Consider the following 20,615-nt stretch of genomic DNA (forward strand, 5'->3'; position numbering starts at 1 on the left):
GGCTTACATATAAGTATACAAGACTTAATTATCTACTTAATTACAATAGACATTATATTCATTTTGTAGCTGAAAGCCAAATTTATTATAGAGGAATAATAACAGAATGATTATATTTCTAAATACAATGATTAATAATTTCAACCATTTTACATTACACATGGTACTTTTTTAAAATTATATTCTATTTTTAGGAAAGTGTTTTCTTTTATCTCAAATTCCCATGATCATAATTTGTTACATTTATATCTAAATTTCTCCCCAGATATTTCAAGCAGTTTATGTCAGATCCCTCTGTTTTATTCCTATAAAAACTATGACAGGGGTGGCGAACAAGTTCGACAAAAAGAGCCAAAAATTTAAACTGTGAGAGTCAGAGAGCCACACCACGCAGTGACCTGCCAAAACAGACCCGGAAGCAATGTTCCCTCTAATTTTTTTTCAATGTGAGCAGAAAAGTATAGTGTTTGAGCGGCACATTTTCATGCCTGAGCACCCGAATTTTTTTCACAGATGTCACCTAAGACAACGAAATCAGTATTATTTGAAACTCAAAGTTATGTTTCTTCAAGGTACCCGCTTAATTCAAAGTGTTATATAATATCAGTATCACTTAACAACGCTCCTGCTTAGCAACCAAAATGTTGGCTCAGAAACTCTGGCATTTGAAGCACGCAACTCTTAAAGCTGTCAAGTTACAAGACCCTTGCACCCCTAACCCTTTAGGGAAAAAAAAACCCAGGGGTCTTCAAACCTGACAGCTTTAAGATTTGTGGACTTCAACTCCCAGAATTTCTCCTCCAGTCCTGTTGGCTCAGGAACTCTGGCATTTGAAGCATGGAAGTCTTAAAGCTGTCAAGTTACAAGACCCTTCCACCCCTAGAAAAAAAATGCAGAGGTCTTCAAACCTGACAGCTTTAACACTTGTGGACTTCAACTCCCAGAATTCCTCCTCCAGTCATGTTGCAGCGACGTCATCTGCGTGGATCTGCTCCATCTTTGCTTTCTTCATTGTGGGCAGGGCTTCTGCTGAAGATGCCGACGAGTACGAGTTGCCACCAGAATAACTGCTGCTACCTCCTCCTCCTCCTCCTCCAACAGAATCACCAGATTTGCTCCTGAGCTCAGCGCTGGGTTACCTCTGCCCCCTCCCCCTCCTCCGTGCTTTTGAGGAGCCATGAGGCTTTTTTTTCCCTGCTCCCCCCCCCCGCCTTCCTACCAGCTCCTGCAGCCTCATGGCTCCTCAAAAGCACGGCGGAGGAGGAGGAGGGGGCAGGGGTAACCCAGCGCTGACTGAGCTCAGCTGCTCCGAGCGGAGGGGAGGCGCCGCTGCCACGCGCGGAGATGCCGGCTGGAGCTTTGGCGGCTTCATCTCAGCCGCAGCGCCGGGCGGCAAATCCGGCAGTGCTGCCTGTTAGAGGAGGAGGAGGAGGAGGTGGCAGCAGTTCTTCCGGTGGCGGTGGGGGCTTTGGGGCTTCACAACTAGCCTCAGTCACCCCGTGCTCCTCAAAGCAAGTCTGGGGAAGTCCTTTGCAGGCGGCCCGTTCTAGCTGCCTGCAAAGGACCTCCCCAGCTTCCGAAAGGGAGCGCGCGATCCGAGCCACAGTATACAAAATAATGATAAGAGGCAAAGAGCCTCATTCATTTTGGCCGGGAGCCGCATGCGGCTCGAGAGCCGCGTGTTCGCCACCCCTGAACTATGATATCAATTGGCTTATAGCATGGCAAAAGAAAGTCACCTCACGAGTTTCCCTAGCTGAGGGTGGACTCAAAACATCTTCTGCCTAGTTCTAGTCTAACACTTTAACTACTACAGGTAGTCCTCAACTGGGTTTCGAAGAACATAATTGAGCCCAGAATTTATGATGCTAAGTGAGAAATTTGTTAAGTGAATTTTGCCCTATTTGTTAAGTGAATGGCTGCAGTTGTTAAGTTAATAACACTCTTGTTAAATGCATCTGGCCTCCCCATTGGCTTTGCCTGTCCAGTCCCCAAAAATAATCACATGACCCCAGGACACTGTCATAGATATGAACCAGTGTCAAGCATCTGAATATAAATCACATGACCATGGGATGCTGCAATGGACATAGTATGAAAAATGGTCATAAGCCACTTTTCCAGTGCTGTTGTAACTTTGAGTAGCCATTAAATGAATTGTAAGTCGAGGACTACCTATATATCAGACTGACTCTTCATAGTCTCTTGGCAGCTATGAAAATCAATTAAAGATGCTATAAATTGAAAGTCAATCCTGCAATTTCTAATGTAACTTCCTAAATTAGTCTAGTTTTCATTTTGTTTTAACAAAATATAATTTTGCTGCCTATCATTTTCCCAGTCCTCATTCCATTCCATAATAGCAAGTAAGCAAGATGACTATAATCTGGATATGCTGGCTTCCTCTCCACCAAAAGGTAGTATTAATGAGAAAAAATAATTACAGACTTACTACAGACCAATTGACAATAACTAAAAAGATCTTGGAAAAGATAATCAAACAGCAGATCTGCAAACACCTAAAAATAAACAAAGCTAATACTAAAAGCCAATAAGAGTTTGTCAAAAGTAATCATGCCAAACAAACTTTATTGCATTATTTGATAAAGTGACTAAATTACTGGATCAGCAAAATGCTGTGAAGATAGTATACTGGAATTTAGTAATTCCAGTACATTTGACAAAATAGACCATAATCTAGTTATGTGTAAAATAGAAAAATGGAATAGACAGCTACACTACCAAATGGACACATAACTGGCTAAGCACAAACACACTCAACATGTTGTCCTCAATGGAACTGACATGGAGGGAAGCATGCAGTAGGGTACCCCAAGGTTCTGTCTTAGGCCCAGTATTCCAATATCTTCATAAATGATTTAAATGAAGGGATAAACGGGAAATTCACCAAATTTGCAGAAGACACCAAGCTGTAGGGAAGAGCAAACAGTTTAGAAGACAAGCTCAAGATCCAGAAGGACACTGGGCCCGAATGCAATATAGTAATGAAAACACTAAGATTTTTACACAGGCAAGAAAAACTAAATGCAGAGAGTATAGAATTGGTGGTACTTAGCTCAACTCTGAGAGGGATCTAGGAATCCTAGTGAACTATCATTTAAGTATAAGCCAGTTTATAAGTATACGGCAGCTAGCCAAAAAAGCCAATGCAATCCTAGGCTGCTTCAACAAAGGAATAGTACCAAGATCACATGAAGTATTTGAACCACTATCTACTGCTTTGGTAAAACTGCATATGGAATACTGCATCCAGTTCTGATCACAACACACACACAAAGGTTGAGATCCTACAAAGAGTTCAGAGAAAAATGATGAAGATTATTAAGGGACTGGAGGCTATACATATGATGAATTGTGTGAATTAGGCATGCCTTGTCTAACAAAGAGAAGGACTAGGTGTGACATGATAGTAGTCTTTTACTATTGTCACAGAGAGAAGGGGGTCAACCTATTCTTCAAAGCATTGGGGGGGGCAGAAAAAGAAATAATAGATGAAAGCAAATCAAAGAGAACACCAAGAATTAAGGAGAAATTTCCTGACAGTGAACACAACTAATCGGTGGAAGTTCTAGATGCTCTATCCAGGAAGTTTTTAAGATTATGTTGAACAGCCATTTATCTGGAATGGTATAGGATCTCCTGCTTAAACAAGGAATTGGATCAGAAGACCTCTAAAGTGTCTTCCAACTCTATTATTTTCTAATTCTAATCACATATAACATGGGAATTTTAATAATGAAGTTTTTAAAGAGTAATTCTATAGATTCATACATTGAAAACCATGTATTTTGGAAAAAGAAATAAAAAATAGTTGCCCCCTTGGCACTAAGATTGAAAATATATCTGGTTTAGGAACATAGATATATTATCATGATCACATCAGACCATTGTTTGGCACTAAGCCTCAAACAAAGCACCCTTCAAAGATAACATCATGGAATACTGTGGAATTTATTCCTAAGTAAACATGTATTGCAAATCCAGTTTAACTGCTTAGTAGTCAGGCAATTTACTCAGTACTTCATTGGATCATCAACTACTTCATATCCTGTTATATATTAATCAGTTCTTACTCAGCTGAACATCACCCTCTGTATCCTAGTTAAAATGAAACTGATAACACACTGCAAGTATGGATGTAACATGACTCTGTTTGCTTTGCCACTTACAGTAATGATCTTTTGCAATTTACAAAGAATTACTTTGCTTTCGGAATCTCAGGATTTTTCTATAAAGAGAAACCATGATCCATAAATATCTGAACATAGTAGATTGTTTATTCCTGCTGTGTTAATATAGATATACACTGCATAAAAGCTATTAAAATTAATTTGGAAAGTTAAGGATCTCTTAAATTACCATCTCAGCCCTGAGAATAGACCACAAAAAGATAATTCTTAGATTTGCTAATTATGTTTCTCAATTGGAATTAAGGCCTCTGATGATCTTACTGTTTAAAAGTGTTTGATTCCTTCTTTATAAATGTTAAAAAAAGAGAAATAGAAAATAACTAAAATTGGATGTTTTAACTTCTTTTTTACATAGATTTCTTAGGAAGAATATTAAGGTTTAAATCACAAGTATTATGAAACAATAATATATTATTCTAATATAAATTAATTATACCAAAAGACAAAATGATTTTTTCTTTTTTCAGTGTAATTACAGAGTATTATGTCTTTTTGAATTATGAAAACACAGAACTTCTTTACCTTTAAAAAAGATGAGAAAGCATCAAGATGCTGATGCTTTCTCATCTTTTTAAAGCAATTATTCAATGATCCCATGAGACCACACTTATTGAAGAAAAAAAGCTATTCTACAGACACATAGGTTGAATTCTAATGGTAACTATACCTATATCAGGATTATATGGAATTGTGTTTGCATATGTAAATTTCACTTGAAAATAAATATCAGACAGATATAAGGTTACAAGCTCTTTAGTCTAGATACTAAATACATTCACAATTCGTTAAAAGTTAAAGGACATTTATACCATTATTAAAGGCATACAAAAGGTTTTTTTAAACTCCATTGCTAATAAGTACCACTCTCAAAATATACTATGCTTATAGTTTCACTATCCTCTCCTCCAGCCCTCTCACTCCAAGAGCTACTTAGGACCAATTTCATTGGAACAGAATAAGCATGAACAATATTTACTCTGCCACTTTGCCCATGTTCATAGAAAGGAAAAATTGAGACCTGTCTCTTGTCTTTTCATATTATTTAGTTTGGGATCCAGAAATAGAAGCAGGAAAAGTGACAGAAGCAAGAATATGTTGCTTTTTTGCCTTTGTTGTACCTTGGGAAAGAATTACATATTAATAAACTATTTAAATTATAAAACATTTATGGTGAAAAAACAGATTCTTAGGAAATTGAAATAAAATTAATCTGAAACAATATCTAATAAGACAAATTTTTAAAGCAGAATTTAAATATTGTACTACATTTTAAGTATTTTAAGATACTGATACGTCACAAAAAATAAAATCTGAATTTTCGGATGTGCAGCATTTTTTTGCAACTAATTTCATACAACCTGAGGCTACAACTCTAATAAAACGGATGATTGACACTTTAAATTGCAAAGTGTCCAAAAGCCTTATGCCTTATCAAAATAACTTTTCATGTTTATATACTATTAATCCATAGAGATATTCTGAAGCATTTCGGAATAATGAGAAACAGGGATGAGTTAACTAATATAGCATAAGACATATCAAATCCACAATAGAAGATGCTTTTCAATTACATTCAGTTCCGTATTTCATTCCCTCTTCGAAAAGATGCCCTCCCTGCGTTCCAAAATTCCTTCTGCCCCCCACGACATCGCCTTTCTCCGGCAGCCCTGCCCCAGAAATAAGAGGAAGTGGGAGAATTGGGGTCGCCATTTTGAGGGTGAAAGGGAGAACGGCTCAGTTCTCCGTTTTCTCCGCATCTCCTTCCACTTCCACACCGATCTGAGGCATCGTGGACGAAGCTCAAATCACCCCCCCCCAAAAAAAAAGAGGGAGGGCGAGTGCATCGCAGGCGCCTATCCGTTTTGTTCGAGCCACGGCCTCCTCCCCCATTAGGTCCAGCTTTGATGTATCGTTACCTGGCTGTGATGGAAAGCCTCTTCGCCAGTTCCGTTCCCCCCGCGAACAGATCCTTGAGAAAAGAAAAGATGCCGCCCAACGCCCGGTTCCTGTGGCTCCTCTTCCGTGCCTCACGATAGGGTAAACTCGGCCTCCAACTTCCGTCTTTCCCTCCTCCTTCCACTCCCGGACCAAAACACGAACACGTAACTTCCTCTAGCCGCGCCGCCTCCTCTTGCCACGTCACCGCACCCCGTCTTCATATCATTTCCGTCTTGCACAATCACGTGCCCGTCGGGTCGTCGTTAGAGATCGAGACCATAGAGGGGCGTTTTCTATGAAAGCAGGCGGCTCGCGCTGGGAATTGTGGGAGGCCAGAAGGCTCGTATAGGTTACGTCTCTCCTCGTCAGATGTGGCCAGCTGAGCTAGCGCGAGATTTCCACAATGAGCTCTATTCCATGCGACAACATTGATATTTCAGAGCTAGTGTCATATTCATTGATTTGATTTGTATGGCCACCTATCTCAACTGTGTGAGATTATTGTAATTGATTTGTTATGAGCCGTCCAGAGTTGGACAACATAGAAGTTTAATAAATAATAACCTCTCTGGAAAATTTACAACAATCTAAACATACAAAAAAGAATTCAGTCAAAATAAAATACATTATTTATTTATTTATTTATTTATTTATTTATTTATTATTTATTTATTTATTAAATTTATAGACCGCCCCCTCTCCCCAAAGGGACTCGGGGCGGTGTACAGACCACAATAAAACAATATACAAACTTAGATAATTATAAATACCCATTAAAACAAATTATATGATAGGCTGTACAGTTATAGTTAAAAATTAAAACAACCTAAAAAATCTATCCCTAAACATTTAAAATTTAAAATATAGGCTAGAGGGATACAAAAGCTACAGTTAGGCCAGGCCAGCTAAGTTAAACAGGTGGGTCTTGTTTTTTACGGAAGGAGCGGAGATCGGTCGTTATTCTAATGTCGGGGGGGAGGTCATTCCAGAGGGTCGGGCCCATCACAGAGAAGGCCCTACTCCTGGGCGTCGCCCGCTGGCACTGCCTAGTGGACGGCACCTGGAGGAGTCCCTCCCTGTGAGAGCGAATCGGCCGCAGGGATGTATGGGGCAGGATGCGATCCCGCAGGTAGCTAGGTCCTGTGCCATGGAGCGCTTTGAAGGTGATAGTCAACACCTTGAAGCGCACCCGAAAAGCCACAGGTAGCCAGTGCAGCCCGCGCAGGAGAGGTGTTACATGGGAGTATCTGGTACCTCCCATAATTGCCCGCGCGGCCACGTTCTGGACCAACTGCAGCCTTCGGGTGCATCTCAAGGGAAGCCCCATGTAGAGAGCATTGCAGTAGTCCAGTCGGGACGTCACCAGTGCATGGGTGACTGTGCGCAGGGTGCCCCGGTTCAACAGGGGGCGCAATTGGCGCACCAAGCGAACCTGGTGGAACGCCCCCCTTGCCACGGCCGTCACATGGTCATCCATTGACAGCCGGGCATCCAGGAGGACGCCCAAATTGCGCGCCCGCTCCACAGGGGCCAGTGATGGAACCCCCGATGGCCAGTGATGGAACCCACTGGTTGAACCGGGGCGCCGGTAACCACAGCCTTGGAGGGGTTGAGTTTGAGTCTGTTACTGCCCATCCAGACCCGTACGGCCTCCAGGCACCGGGACATCATTTTGACGGCCTCGTTGGGGTGGTTCGGGGTAGATATGTACAGCTGAGTATCGTCAGCGTACAGATGGTACTCAACCCCAAAACCGCGGATGATCTCACCCAGCGGCTTCATATATGTGTTGAACAGGAGAGGCGAGAGGACCGACCCCTGCGGCACCCCACAAGTGAGCGGCCTCAGGGTCAACCTCTGCCCTCCCGTCAGCACACATTGCGCTTGGCCAGAGAGGTAGGAGGAGAACCACCGCAAAACGGTACCCCTCACCCCCAACCCCTCTAGACGGCGCAATAGGATACCATGGTCGATGGTATCAAAAGCAGCCGAGAGATCTAATAGGACCAGGATGGAGGAGCAACCCCCATCTCTGGCCCTCCAGAGATCATCCACCAACGCGACCAAAGCCGTCTCCGTGCTGTGGCCGGGCCGGAAACTGGTCTGGCGCGGGTCTAGATAATCAATTTCATCCAAGTGGCGTGGGAACTGTTGTGCCACCACACTCTCTACAACCTTTGCCAAAAAGCAAAGGTTGGAGACAGGACGGTAGTTAGCTAATATAGCTGGATCCAGGGAAGGCTTCTTGAGTAGGGGCCTCACCACCGCCTCTTTTAAGACGGCTGGCAAGAACCCCTCTCTCAAGGAGGCATTGACTAACTCCTGGAGCCAGCCTCGTGTGACCTCCCAGGATGCCAGTACAAGCCAGGAGGGACACGGGTCCAGTAAACATGTGGTGGCTCGCAGTCAACCACGCAACCTGTCCATATCTTCAGCGGTAACAGAGTCAAACTCCTCCCAAGATGGTACCTCAAGACTCGCCTCTGGCGTCCCTCCTAGCCCACTGCAGGGGACCCACTCGCACATACAAACCAATACAAATGAAATTAACAAAAGCCATAGCCAGGGTTTAAAAATCCACATTCAACAGATCCACTAAGTGGGTTCTGCTTCTTCACGCCTAGTGTCAAAATCATGTTGGCCTTATGTCAGACTATTAGGGTCATGACCAGTCTAATCTGGGAATTGAATGATGTTCCTATAGGGCAGTGTTTCTCAACCTTGGCAACTTTAAGTCCTGGGGACTTCAACTCCCAGAATCCCCTAGCCATCTGGCTGGGGAATTCTGGGAGTTGAAGTCCACAGGACTTAAAATCGCCAAGGTGGAGAAACACTGCTATAAGGCTTCTTAAAGGGTTCATATAAAATGGTTATCAATCATTGTGACCACTCAATACAAGCTCAGACTACCTCAACTGACTTAGTGTATCATTTTTACAGATTTTGAAAGAGAATGGAATTGATAATGGGTATTTTGGACAAGTTCCCTCAGAATTATCAAAAATAAAAGGGGGTAGGATAAAATGAAAGAAAGGAAGGGGAGGGGGAGGGAGGATTGGCAACTGATTTAAAACACCAAACATTTATGAATGAATACAAATCTGTTTTCTGTTTGTTTCTGTTTCTGTTTATTTGGATTTATATGCCGCCCTTCTCCAAAAGGACTCAGGGTGGCGTACAACATTAAATAAAAACACACATCCCAAAAGTTAAAAAAATTATATACATATCCAAAAAAAACAACTGAATTTAAAAGACAATACATTTAAAATAAGTTAAAATTAACAGGCCAGGCCAGCTTGCTGGAAAAGCCAACTTTTTAGGGCGCGTCGGAAGGACCGGAGGTCAGGGATTATGCGAAGCTCCGGGGGCAGCTCATTCCAGAGGGAAGGCGCTCCCACAGAGAAGGCTCTCCCCCTGGGGGTCACCAGCCGACACTGTCTGGCCAACCGCACCCTGAGGAGGCCAACACTGTGGGATCATACTGGACGGTGAAAGGCTACTGGTGGCAGTAGGTGGTCTCGCAGGTACCCTGGGCCTAAGCCATGGAGCACTTTAAAGGTCATAATTAATACCTTGAATTGCACCCGGAAAACAACCGGCAACCAGTGCAGGCCGCCTAAAAGGAGTGTAACATGGGAGGACCTAGGTACCCCCATGACAACCCGCGTGGCCGCATTCTGGACCAGCTGAAGCCTCCGGGTGCTCTTCAAGGGCAGCCCCATGTAGAGAGCATTGCAGTAGTCCAGGCGAGAAAGGACGAGGACATGAGTGACTGTGCACAGAGCATCCCGATCCAGGAAGGGGCGCAACTGACGTACCAGGCGAACCTGGTAAAAGGCCCCCCTGGTCACGGCCATCAGGTGTTCTTCTAAACTAAGCCAAGTATCCAGGAGGACTCCCAGATTGCAAGCCTTCTCTGAGGGAGCTAAAATTTCTCCCCCTATCATCAAAGATGGGACAAGGTGTACAAATCGGGATGACGGAAACCACAGCCACTCAGTCTTGGAGGGATTGAGCTTGAGCCTGTTCCTCCCCATCCAGATCCGCACAGCCTCCAGGCATCGGGACATCACGTCGAGGGCATTGTTTGGGTGGTTTGGGGTAGAGATGAAAAGTTGGATATCATCAGCATATTGATGATACCGTACCCCAAAACCACGGATGATCTCGCCCAGCAGTTTCATGTATATGTTGAACAGGAGGGGTGAGAGAACCGACCCCTGGGGCACCCCATAAGTGACGCGCTTGGGGGTCGATCTCTGCCCTCCAGTCAACACAAACTGCGACCGATCCGACAGGTAGGAGGAGAACCACCGTAAAACGGTGCCCCCCACTCCCAACCCCCCGAGTCGTCGCAGTAGGATACCATGGTCGATGGTATCGAAAGCCACCGAGAGGTCTAATAGGACCAGGACAGAGGAGCAGCCCCTGTCCTGGGCCCGCCAGAGATCATCGACCAACACGACCAATGTCGTCTCCGTGCTGTACCCGGGCCTGAAACCCGACTGGAACAGATCCAGGTAGACAGCTTCATCCAGGTACTGGGGAAGCTGACGTGCTACCACACTCTCGACAACCTTTGCTGCAAAGCGAAGATTGGAGACAGGACGATAGTTGGCTAAAGAAGCTGGGTCCAGGGAAGGCTTCTTAAGGAGGGGCCTCACCACCGCCTCCTTCAAGGCGGTGGGAAAGAACCCCTCTTGCAATAAAGCGTTGGTAATCGCCTGGAGCCAGCCTCATGTCACCTCCTGGGAAGCCGAAACTAACCAAGAGGGACACGGGTCCAGCACACAAGTGGCAGCACTGAGTCTCCCCATAATCCTGTCCATGCCTTCGGGGGTCACAGGGTCAAACCCATCCCAGATTGTCTCCACAAGATTCATCCCCGTCGGCTCGCCCGAATCTACTAGTCAGAGTCCAAGCCTGTCCGGATCTGAGCAATTTTATCCTGCAGATACTGAACAAATTCTTCAGCCCTACCCTGCAAGGGGTCTTCCCCAGTTCCTTGGTTAAGTAAGGAGCGGGTCACCCTAAACAGGGCAGCTGGGCAGTTATCTGCGGACACGATAAGAACGGAAAAATATTGCCGTTTTGCCGCTTCTATCTCCACTAAGTAGGATTTAATATGAATTCTTACTAGTGTTTGATCAGATTCGGACTGGCTGGCCCTCCAACCACTCTCTAGGCGTCTTTTCCAGCGTTTCATCTCCTGGAGCTCCTCGGTAGACCAGTGAGCCATCCGGGATCGACACCGGGTCAGAGGCCGCAGAGGCCCAAGGCCCCAGCAGCAGCCCTATCCCAGGCTTCCACTAGGGCTTCGGTCGAGTTGTGAGCAAGGGATTCAGGAAAAGTCCCAAGCTCCATCAGGAACGTTTTGGGGTCCATCAGGTGCCTGGGGCAGAACCATCTAGTCGGTGCCGCCTCCCTGCGGCGAGGGGTAGCGGTATGGAAGTCAAGCCTGATGAGGAAATGATCAGACCATGACAAGGGTTGAATAGAAATATCCCCTAAATCTAGATCATTCATCCACTGCCCAGAGACAAAAATCAGGTCGAGCGTGTGTCCCCCATTATGGGTGGGGTATTGAATTAACTGAGTTAGGTCCATAGCTGTCATGGAAGCCATGAACTCCCGAGCTGACTCGGATGTCTCGCCAATGGAAGGCAGATTGAAATCCTCCAGGACCATGAGCCTGGGGAAATCAACCACCAATCCAGCTAATACTTTTAGCAGCTCCGGCAGGGCCGATGAAATGTAGCAGGGAGACAGGTATGTAACAAAAAGGCCCACCTGAGCTCCAAGGCCCCACTTCACAAAGAGGGACTCACACCCGCCTATCTGAGGCACAGTGACCTCCTGAGGTCTGAGACTTTCCCTGATAACCACTGCCACCCCCCCCCCGCCCCTGTCCTGGGGTCTCAGCTGGTGAAACACCTGGAAGCCTGGTGGGCATAGTTCGCTAAGGGGCACCCCCCCCCTCATGGCCCAACCAGGTCTCCGTAATGCACGCCAGGTCCGCTCTACACTCTTGTATGAGGTCGTAAATGAGGGGAGCCTTATGTACCACGGACCTGGCGTTAAGCGACACCAGCCGGACACCAGGATCCTGTAATCCCGAGCACCCGGGGGTGCGAGAAGGGCGATGAGGGTCGGAACGCGCCATATCTGCCTCTCCCACAAACAGTAGAGATGGTGAACCCCCCAATGGAATGGCTTAGCGTCTCCCCAGGAATCCCAACCCTTCCCAGCCCTCCCAACCCGCGCCCATTAGGTAGCTCTGGCCTGTGCCCTGGCAGACCCCCCCCAAGCCTGTCTGAGCCATCCGAATCAACCCCCCCTCCCCCCTTTAAATTTGGTTTAAAAGTCCCTGTAAAAAAAACCTTCTTCGCATGCCACCTCTCAGGATCCCAAGATCCGTCATTAAGGAAGCGTCTTGATAGGTCAAAAGGCCATCCCCGGGAAAGGGGGAGTTCCCGGAGGGAATAAAGTTCTGGCAAATAAAGTGTGGCATCAACCAAACGGGATGACATCACGGGGACATGGAACGAGGAGATGACATGTACATGGAGGGGGGGGGCAGCCAGCAGTGTTCAAGGGGGTAGCAGGAAGCTATGTCCATCATAAAAATAGTCAGCCAGCAGTGTTCAAGGGGGTAGCAGGAAGCTATGTCCATCATAAAAATAGTCAGTGTTGGGGACAATATGTAAGGGTAACGGACAGCTGTCCAAAATCGCAGCAGATGCTAGCTTGCAAGGTGGTGAAGCGGCCAGTGATGGCAGCAACGAGGACAGCGGCGGCATCCATGGCTGCTCCAACTCCGACTCCAACAGCTAAGCTCCGCCCATGCCAGTTGCACTCATATCCATCGCCAGGGCCGCACTCCGTTGACCCAGTCCATAATATCACAGGAGGGGGTGGCAAATGGCCAAATGGCACAGTACAGTGGCCCAGGCAACGGCAGCAACACCGGGGGAGGCACAACGAAGGACCCCCCCACTCCAACCGTGCCCACGCCAACTCCCAAAGCCATCTTCCGCTGGCGTTAGTATCCATGCCAGCTGCCTCAGCCCCTCCCCGCTGATCTAATTTATCATGTTCATAAGCAAGGGGGGGGAGCAACCGGGATAACACCACAGCGTGGTGGGGCGGCAGCTGTAGAGACCCCAGACCGGGCGTCCCACTGCTACCGCCGACCATACCCATGCCAGCTGCAGAGACCCCAGGCCGGGAGTCCCGCCGCAGCTGCTGACCACACCCATGCCGGCAGCCGCTGATGCTCTCCATTCTCCTTTCACTGCTAACTGCCCCATTTCACTCACGATGTTCCGGCTATAAGGTAGGACATCGCAGCTCAAGGGTATCCCCCGAGGTCCCAGGAAGTTCTCATAGCTGGACCTGGAACCAACGATGGAATAGGGTACCCCTGCAAGCCCCAAGATGGACAATCATCTCCCCGAAGCTCTCCTCAAACGTGACAGGACACCATCTTGGGCATGCGTAGTAGGAAGACTCTCAAATCCCCTAGAGATTTGCATAACGAGTTATACTAGTTAGTACTCATGGAGATTCTATATTTTATATTATAAGAAGATAGTTGCTAGGATTGGTCAGGAGTAAATAGACTCAGTTCCAACCAAGTAATTCTCAGTATGTTAGCAAGGATTTCATACACCAGAAGATGGCAAATCATAGCTTCTGCCTTTTTTTACTGGACTCTGGGAAAACTCAAGAACTACCACTATAAATACAGAAAACAGATTAACACAGAGACCTTGGAAGAGATATTGGAGATTATTTAGTCCAGGGATGTCAAACTGGCAGCCCATGGGTGGAATGCGTCAACTGCAGGCCATGCCCACCCTGGCTCTGCAAAGGCACAAAACATTGTGATATGTCATGAGACGCAATCGAGTTTGACACCTGTGAATTAGTCTCACACCTGCTTGAGCAGGAGAGCCTATACCAGTGATGGCGAACCTATGGCATGCGTGCCACAGGTGGCATGCAGAGCCATTTGTCAGGGCACGCGAGGCGCTGCCCTGTCAGCTGGCCAGCGCGCATGCGCGGGCTGGCTAGCTGAGTTCACCCTTTTTTAAAGCCATTTTTTGCCCTCCCCAGGCTCCAGAGGCTTTATAGGAGCCTGGGGAGGGCGAAAAGAGTCTCCCCCCCCCGCCCCCCCGGAGGACCTCCGGAGGCTTCAGGGACCATCCGGAGGCTTCCCTGAAGCCTTCGGAACGCATAAAATGACCCTCCAAGCAAACCGGAAGTGACGTCCTGTTTGCTCGGAGGGTCGTTTTGAGAGCCCCAAAGGCATCAGGGAAGCCTCCGGACGGTCCCTGAAGCCTTCGGAGTGCTCAAAATGACCCTCCGAGCAAACCGGAAGTCACTTCCGGTTTGCTTGGAGGGTCGTTTTAAGCGTTCCGATGGTCCCTGAAGCCTTTGGAGGGCCTCTGGGGGGGCGGGGGGCTCTTTTCGCCCTCCCCAGGCTTGGGGGGGGGTGAAAAAAGCATGTAAAAATGGGGAGTCGTGCCTGTATTGTGCGCATGCGCACTGGGAGGTCGCGCATTGCATTACAGGTACGGCATGCCCGAATACGACACCCCTGTGCTCCCCCCACTTGTGGCACGCGAGCCAAAAAAAGTTTGCCATCGCTGCCCTATACCATTTCAGACAAATGGTTGTCCAGTCTCTTCCTAAAAGCCTCCAGTGTTGGGGCCTACACAACTTCTGAAGGCAAGCCATTCCACTGGTTGTTCAAAAATATTCATAAACAAACGAACAATAAAATAGGTTCTTATATAAATAAAATAGAATTTACATAAGCCTGAAGTTTGCTTATGCTGGCAATACCAAAACATAATGGATTGCATAATTACTTATGCACAAGTCAGAATATCCTTGTTTTCTTTTCAAAACTAATATATCCTTTTGACCATGTACTTGAAAGTATCTGTACTATATTTAAAGGAAATTTAAATAGCCATAAAAGATTATTTGTGATTCAATACCCCTCCTCTTCTATATAGTTCTTAATATACTTTATTTTAAAATACTTTACCTTTAAAGGCAACATTATCAGGAAGAAGAGAATCTACATATCACAAAATATATTTATAAGTATTTCAGATATTCAGAAGCATATTTATGTTTCATTTTGCAGTTTGCAGACAATATATTATCCACATTTTATGGAATTTATTTAAAATCCATGTAACTATTACATAAAACTGAAGAGGAAAAGTCAACATCATGCTGTTAAGTACTTCCTGTAAATAATTAACAGTAATAGTGACAAGTACTGTACTTCTGTGATAATAATAGACTGGCAACTGGCTCTGTTTAACATCAGAAACACAGATGTCATAATTGTTTGATTGTATGCCATTAAGTCAGTGTTGGCTCTTAATGACTACAGAGATAACCCTCCTCTAAGATGATCTCTCCCCAATCTGTCTCATCAATGCACTGTAATATGAATTTCTGACTTTGATTTCTTCATAGATGTTGTAATATTGTTTCTTGTCTCTTCTAATAGCTTTCTGAAATTCTTTGTTAGGATGCCATATTATTTGACTTTATTTTCTCTTCTCAATAATATTCATGACTTGTTCGGAAATCAAATTTGCTTATCTTCTGCCTTATGGAATTCAGTTCTCAAAACAGTCCCGGTAACATTAACAGACAGTTTAGGGATTTTACAATATTTAATCTATCTGATCTCAATTGCAGAACTATGAACTATCAATAGATGAAAACAAAGAGGTAGTGAAATCTGTAAAGTCTTTACTTTCATAGCCCATTTTATAGTCTTAAAAGTCACATGGGGTTGATAATTCACATTAGACACTGCTTCTACAATTAAGTTGCAACAGGACTGCCATTATCTTCACTTTTTTTAAATGAAAGCAAGCCAGTTTCCCTTAGTTCTTCCCTTTCTCTTTGGTATCAATCTGTTTCTATCTCCAGAATATTACAGACACTGAATTATTGTATTGTTTAGTTGAAAAGCAGAACTGGCTGCCTATCTAGATACCTGCAAGGTATTAATGCTTGATTCACATAGCTCTAATTATTGTTTACATTCTCAAGATTAAAAGAAAAAAATTTGGCTGGAAAACTGCTGTCCCCACAAAATTCTTATTATTATATCTTCTTTTTGGGTGAATTAAGTTAGGGCAGGATTTCTTCAACAGGTGACATGAACAGAATAGATGAGGTCAGCAAATAACTGTTGATTCCTCACTATATGTTTCCTTCAAGTGTCAACCTCAAAAACTGAAAGGATCCCTGTTGGAATTTTTGGTCTCATTACTTGCTGCCCTTTGATGTCTCTTATCTCTTGGTTTATAGAATAGCAGCACAGCCTTGGGTGTTCTGTGTTCACATTAAGTTTTATGGATCAGGGTAGCTATTTGGATACTGCATTGCTTGTGAGGTCCTACTGTTGCCTGTTGGCAAAGACTTTACCAAAGGATTATTTTGAGGTCATTATTGTCCAATCCAAAAGAACATAGGATCGGGAAACAACCTGCTTTTTCCAGCAGCCAGAACAGAAATGATCACTAAGGTATAGAACCCTGCACTAAGATAGGAGAAAGCAGCAAGCAATACAGCTCTGCAGATCATTGTTCACATAATAGGTTTATTCCATTTTCAAATGGAAAACATAACTTCCTGACAGATTATGGTATTATTTAGTTGAATTATTATACAATTCTCTAATATGGCTGTACCTATGTTAATAGCAGGCTGGCACCAAGATACAGTCTCTTTTCTAAAAACATGTCCCCAAGGAATTTTAAACTGCCATCTCAGCACTGGGATATGGAGAGTGTGTGAGTAAATTCTTAAGACTCAGCAGCTGATTTAATCACATCAAGCAACGTGCCTAGAGGATATTGTCTTACATTATCAGATTAAATTCAGTAACTGCTTTTTTTAAAAAGGACAATGGGCACAATCAAACTGGAAAAAAGTTGCAAGAGTGAGATTAATTTGGTACACACATTGCATTAGGCTATAAAATGGCATATTAGTTTGCTATATGAATCCAGGAATTAAAATATAGTATAAAGTTAGAATCATTTTGTGGTAACATTTTTTCTGTTAATGCACAATGTTTACTTGATACAGGTCCTTTAATCATACGCAAAGCAAAATGTACTAATTATGTTGCTTCCTTCAATGAAATAAAGTTAATTTTGTAAAGGTAAATTATTCATAGTATTGAATAATGATAATGAATCTTTATAGCAATAAACTAACAATCTTATTTTGCTGAATGATTTGTATTTTTATTGATTGTGGAGAAAGCAGCAAGAACAGTAAATTTTGTATGGGAATTGGGCATATTTATTATATTGTGATACGTTTAATTATGTCTTAATTTCATATTTTCTGACACATCTTTAGAGTTGATAGTAAACTGGTTTGGCTAGTTTTCTAATCTAGCATTTATCAAAGTGGGCAACATTTCTACATTTTCTAACCCCTTTGTTTAGTTGTTCAATGGCAAAGCTACATAATATGAAGCCATCTGGTGGCGAGAATAAAATCTAAGCTTACAATATAGACCTGAGTTTGCTTCCTATTCTCTGAACTGCCTTTTTTTTAGTATAATTACCTAAACAATCAGTGGTTGAAAGCATGTATTTGGACTACCTTTACTTATTTGCAGAATAGGCATGCAAATAAAAATAAAAATAACAAAGCAATTCAAATAATTTCTGCAGACTGATGCTTTTTTAAAAAGCCAATCTTTTTATTATTTTTATTTTTTTATTTCACATTTACAGCCTGCCCCAGCTAAGGAAATTTTGGTAGCAGTAGAACAAAGTTCAAAAAAATTCACTAACTTGGACTTTGGATAGTCTGTTGATTTTTAGAAAGGCTTTATAAACTTAAGCTTTTCTTCAGGCATTAGACTCTGGAAAATGGGAGACGAGATGACGCTCAGATTCTTAGTGTTATCTGCATATCAGTGAGTTATGTTCGAAGTAAGTCAGGCATGACAGCAATCCACCTTAAATACTCCCAGCATTATTTGGACTGTAAGAATCCCGACAATCAGTAGATAGCAGCAAAGCTCAAAGGTGATAGCCCCAGAATATTTGCAGGGAAAGTGGTACAATTACATGCATTATAGTACATATAATACATCCACGACTCAAATCGGCGCGCACATTGCAAATCGTTCAGAGAAAAAAAAATGCGCATCAAGTACTTACTCTTGGGGTGGGGGGAGCAGAGAGAGCGGAGCGAAAAGCTTTCCCGTCGCTAGGTTACCCGAGGTAACATCCTCTTTCCGCCATTGTCCAGCTGCTCAGGATGGTGGGCGGGCTACCGGTTAAGAGGCTGCATGGGACCGCTAGGCAAGTGTACCAGGGGAAATGTATCGACCGGTTTCCTGAGCTCCCCACAGTAAGTATTTATATCTTGTGTTCGTTACTGACGCATCTCGGTCTTTCCGCTTTTGGATTAGTAGTTGCCCCAACTCTTCGTTGTGCAAAGCAAGGGTCTCCAGCCTTGGCAACTCTGGAGGACTTCAACTCCCAGAGTTGAAGTCCGCCAGGCTTAAAGTTGCCAAGGTTGGAGACCCCTGGCCCAAAGGACGCCCCATCTCCTGCCTTTTTGACCAGGGTTTGTCAACCTCGGCAACTTGTAAGACTTTCAGAGATTGACCAATACTGTTTTGGCCACCTTTCCCGAGGTCTTTGTCGTTTGCAAACATCCTAAAAACGTTCTTAAGCCAGAGCAAAATGGAATTGAGGAGAGTTAGTGCCAGACCACAATCCAGACACTTTGTAATTGTACAGTAACAAAAATCCGGGCGAGTGTTACATGGTCTTCTGGGATGGGACCCCCCAAATCTTACCAGGACCTAGTGAAAGTAAAATAAATGCTGTCTAATCCATACTGAGCTCTGGAACTGGAGTACAATCATTTTCTTTCCTATGTCTTTTGCCTGTGTAGTTTCACTGGTTGCTTTTTGTAGGCTGGAAAGTTGATACCAATTGGAGAAACTGCGGCCTCTTGTCTTACTGAAATCCTACCCAAAGTGAGTATCATAATTCTTCAGTCTTATTATCTTTCCATCTAACCACCTTGCATGTGTGTTTGTGTGTGCACACACAATTATTAAACATCATGTTTTGTCCTATTAACTATATTTAATTATAGTTCAAGACAAATTAAATTAAGCCAAATTAATTTTATCTGGACTTTCCTCATGTTTTTAGAAGTGAGTCTTCAATCATACCAAGGAATCCTAAAGGTTGTTTTAAAGACATATATAAATGTAAAAAATGTTTTTTAAACTTCTTTTTTAAAAAAGAAATTCTGATGGAACACTTAGGTCCAGAATAGCCATTCCACACATTTAAGCTGTTTTGTCAATGATCATTACCAATTGTTCATGTACATCACCCTCTGGGAAAACAATTATAGAACAGTTTCATTTTTAAAAAATTCTGTGCCATGTTGTTTAATACTATAATGAAAGATTAGGAAGATATTCCTTCAGAACAGTCAAGATATGTAAGACATCTTATGGGTATTTAAAATATATTTCTGTTTTCACATTGCTAGCAGTAGAGATCCTGTGAAGATAACAATCAGTGAGAATATTAATGATATTACAGACATTACTTCTGCTTGAAATGTTTTAGCTGTAATTATACCGGCTGATAATTATGAGTTGTAGCCTACATTCCTGGAGAATACCAGTTTGAGGATGACTATTAAAGGACTGTAATGTCATATCTATTTCTCTTTACCCTCCTTTCCAATAATTATACCTTTTGATGAACTACACTGTAAAACTTGACAAATTAGTGATATTTTATCTAATTCTAATAAAGGTGTTATTTTGGGTATATACAGGTAGTCCTCGATTTACACCAGTTCATTTAGTGACTGTCTGAAGCTACAACGGCACTGAAAAAAAGTAACATGACCATTTTTCACACTTATGACCATTGCAGCATCCCCATGGTCATGTGATTTACATTCAAATGATTGACAACTGGTTCATATTTATGATGGTTGCAGTGTCCCGGGATCATGTGATCATCTTTTGCAATGTTCAGACAAGCAAAATCAACAGGGACACCAGATTCACTAAATAACTGCAGTGATTCACTTAAGAAATGTGGCAAGAAAAGTTGTAAAATAGGGCAAACCTCACTTAACAAATTTGACAATAAAATTAATTCTATGTTTAATTGTAGTATGTTGAGGACCACCTGTATTAATGAACTAATGCAGTTAAGACACCAGAGGTGGGGTACTCCTGGTTCAGCCCTGATCGGGCGAACCAGTAATAGCAGTGGTGGGAGGCTTCGCACACTTATCTGGTCATGCGCAAGTGCAAGCACGCCTGAACCGGTAGTAAAAAAATTGGTAACCCACCACTGTAAGACACATCTAATTTTTAAGGCAAGATATTTACAAGAATATAAACTT

General features: G+C 43.6%; 2 protein-coding genes across 3 annotated transcripts in view; one reads left to right on the forward strand and one right to left on the reverse strand.

Annotated features, from left to right (window-relative positions):
- The window catches only part of RAB5A (RAB5A, member RAS oncogene family), a 32,625-nt gene extending 26,177 nt beyond the window's left edge, over window positions 1-6,448 (reverse strand). Inside the window, exon 1 of the mRNA XM_081932618.1 lies at window positions 6,128-6,448. The gene's annotated coding sequence lies outside the window, so the exon portion shown is untranslated. The remainder of the gene's footprint in view (window positions 1-6,127) is intronic.
- A 12,026-nt stretch (window positions 6,449-18,474) lies between these two features.
- The window catches only part of EFHB (EF-hand domain family member B), a 36,349-nt gene continuing 34,208 nt past the window's right edge, over window positions 18,475-20,615 (forward strand). For both annotated transcript variants that reach the window (XM_081969648.1, XM_081969649.1), the window contains exons 1-2: window positions 18,475-18,572; window positions 19,147-19,209. In XM_081969648.1, the coding sequence (XP_081825774.1) occupies window positions 18,480-18,572; window positions 19,147-19,209 (156 nt within the window). In that variant the 5' untranslated portion in view covers window positions 18,475-18,479. The remainder of the gene's footprint in view (window positions 18,573-19,146; window positions 19,210-20,615) is intronic.

Source organism: Natrix helvetica (genome assembly GCF_964273705.1).
Source record: "Natrix helvetica genome assembly, chromosome: Z".
Lineage (NCBI taxonomy): Eukaryota > Metazoa > Chordata > Lepidosauria > Squamata > Natricidae > Natrix > Natrix helvetica.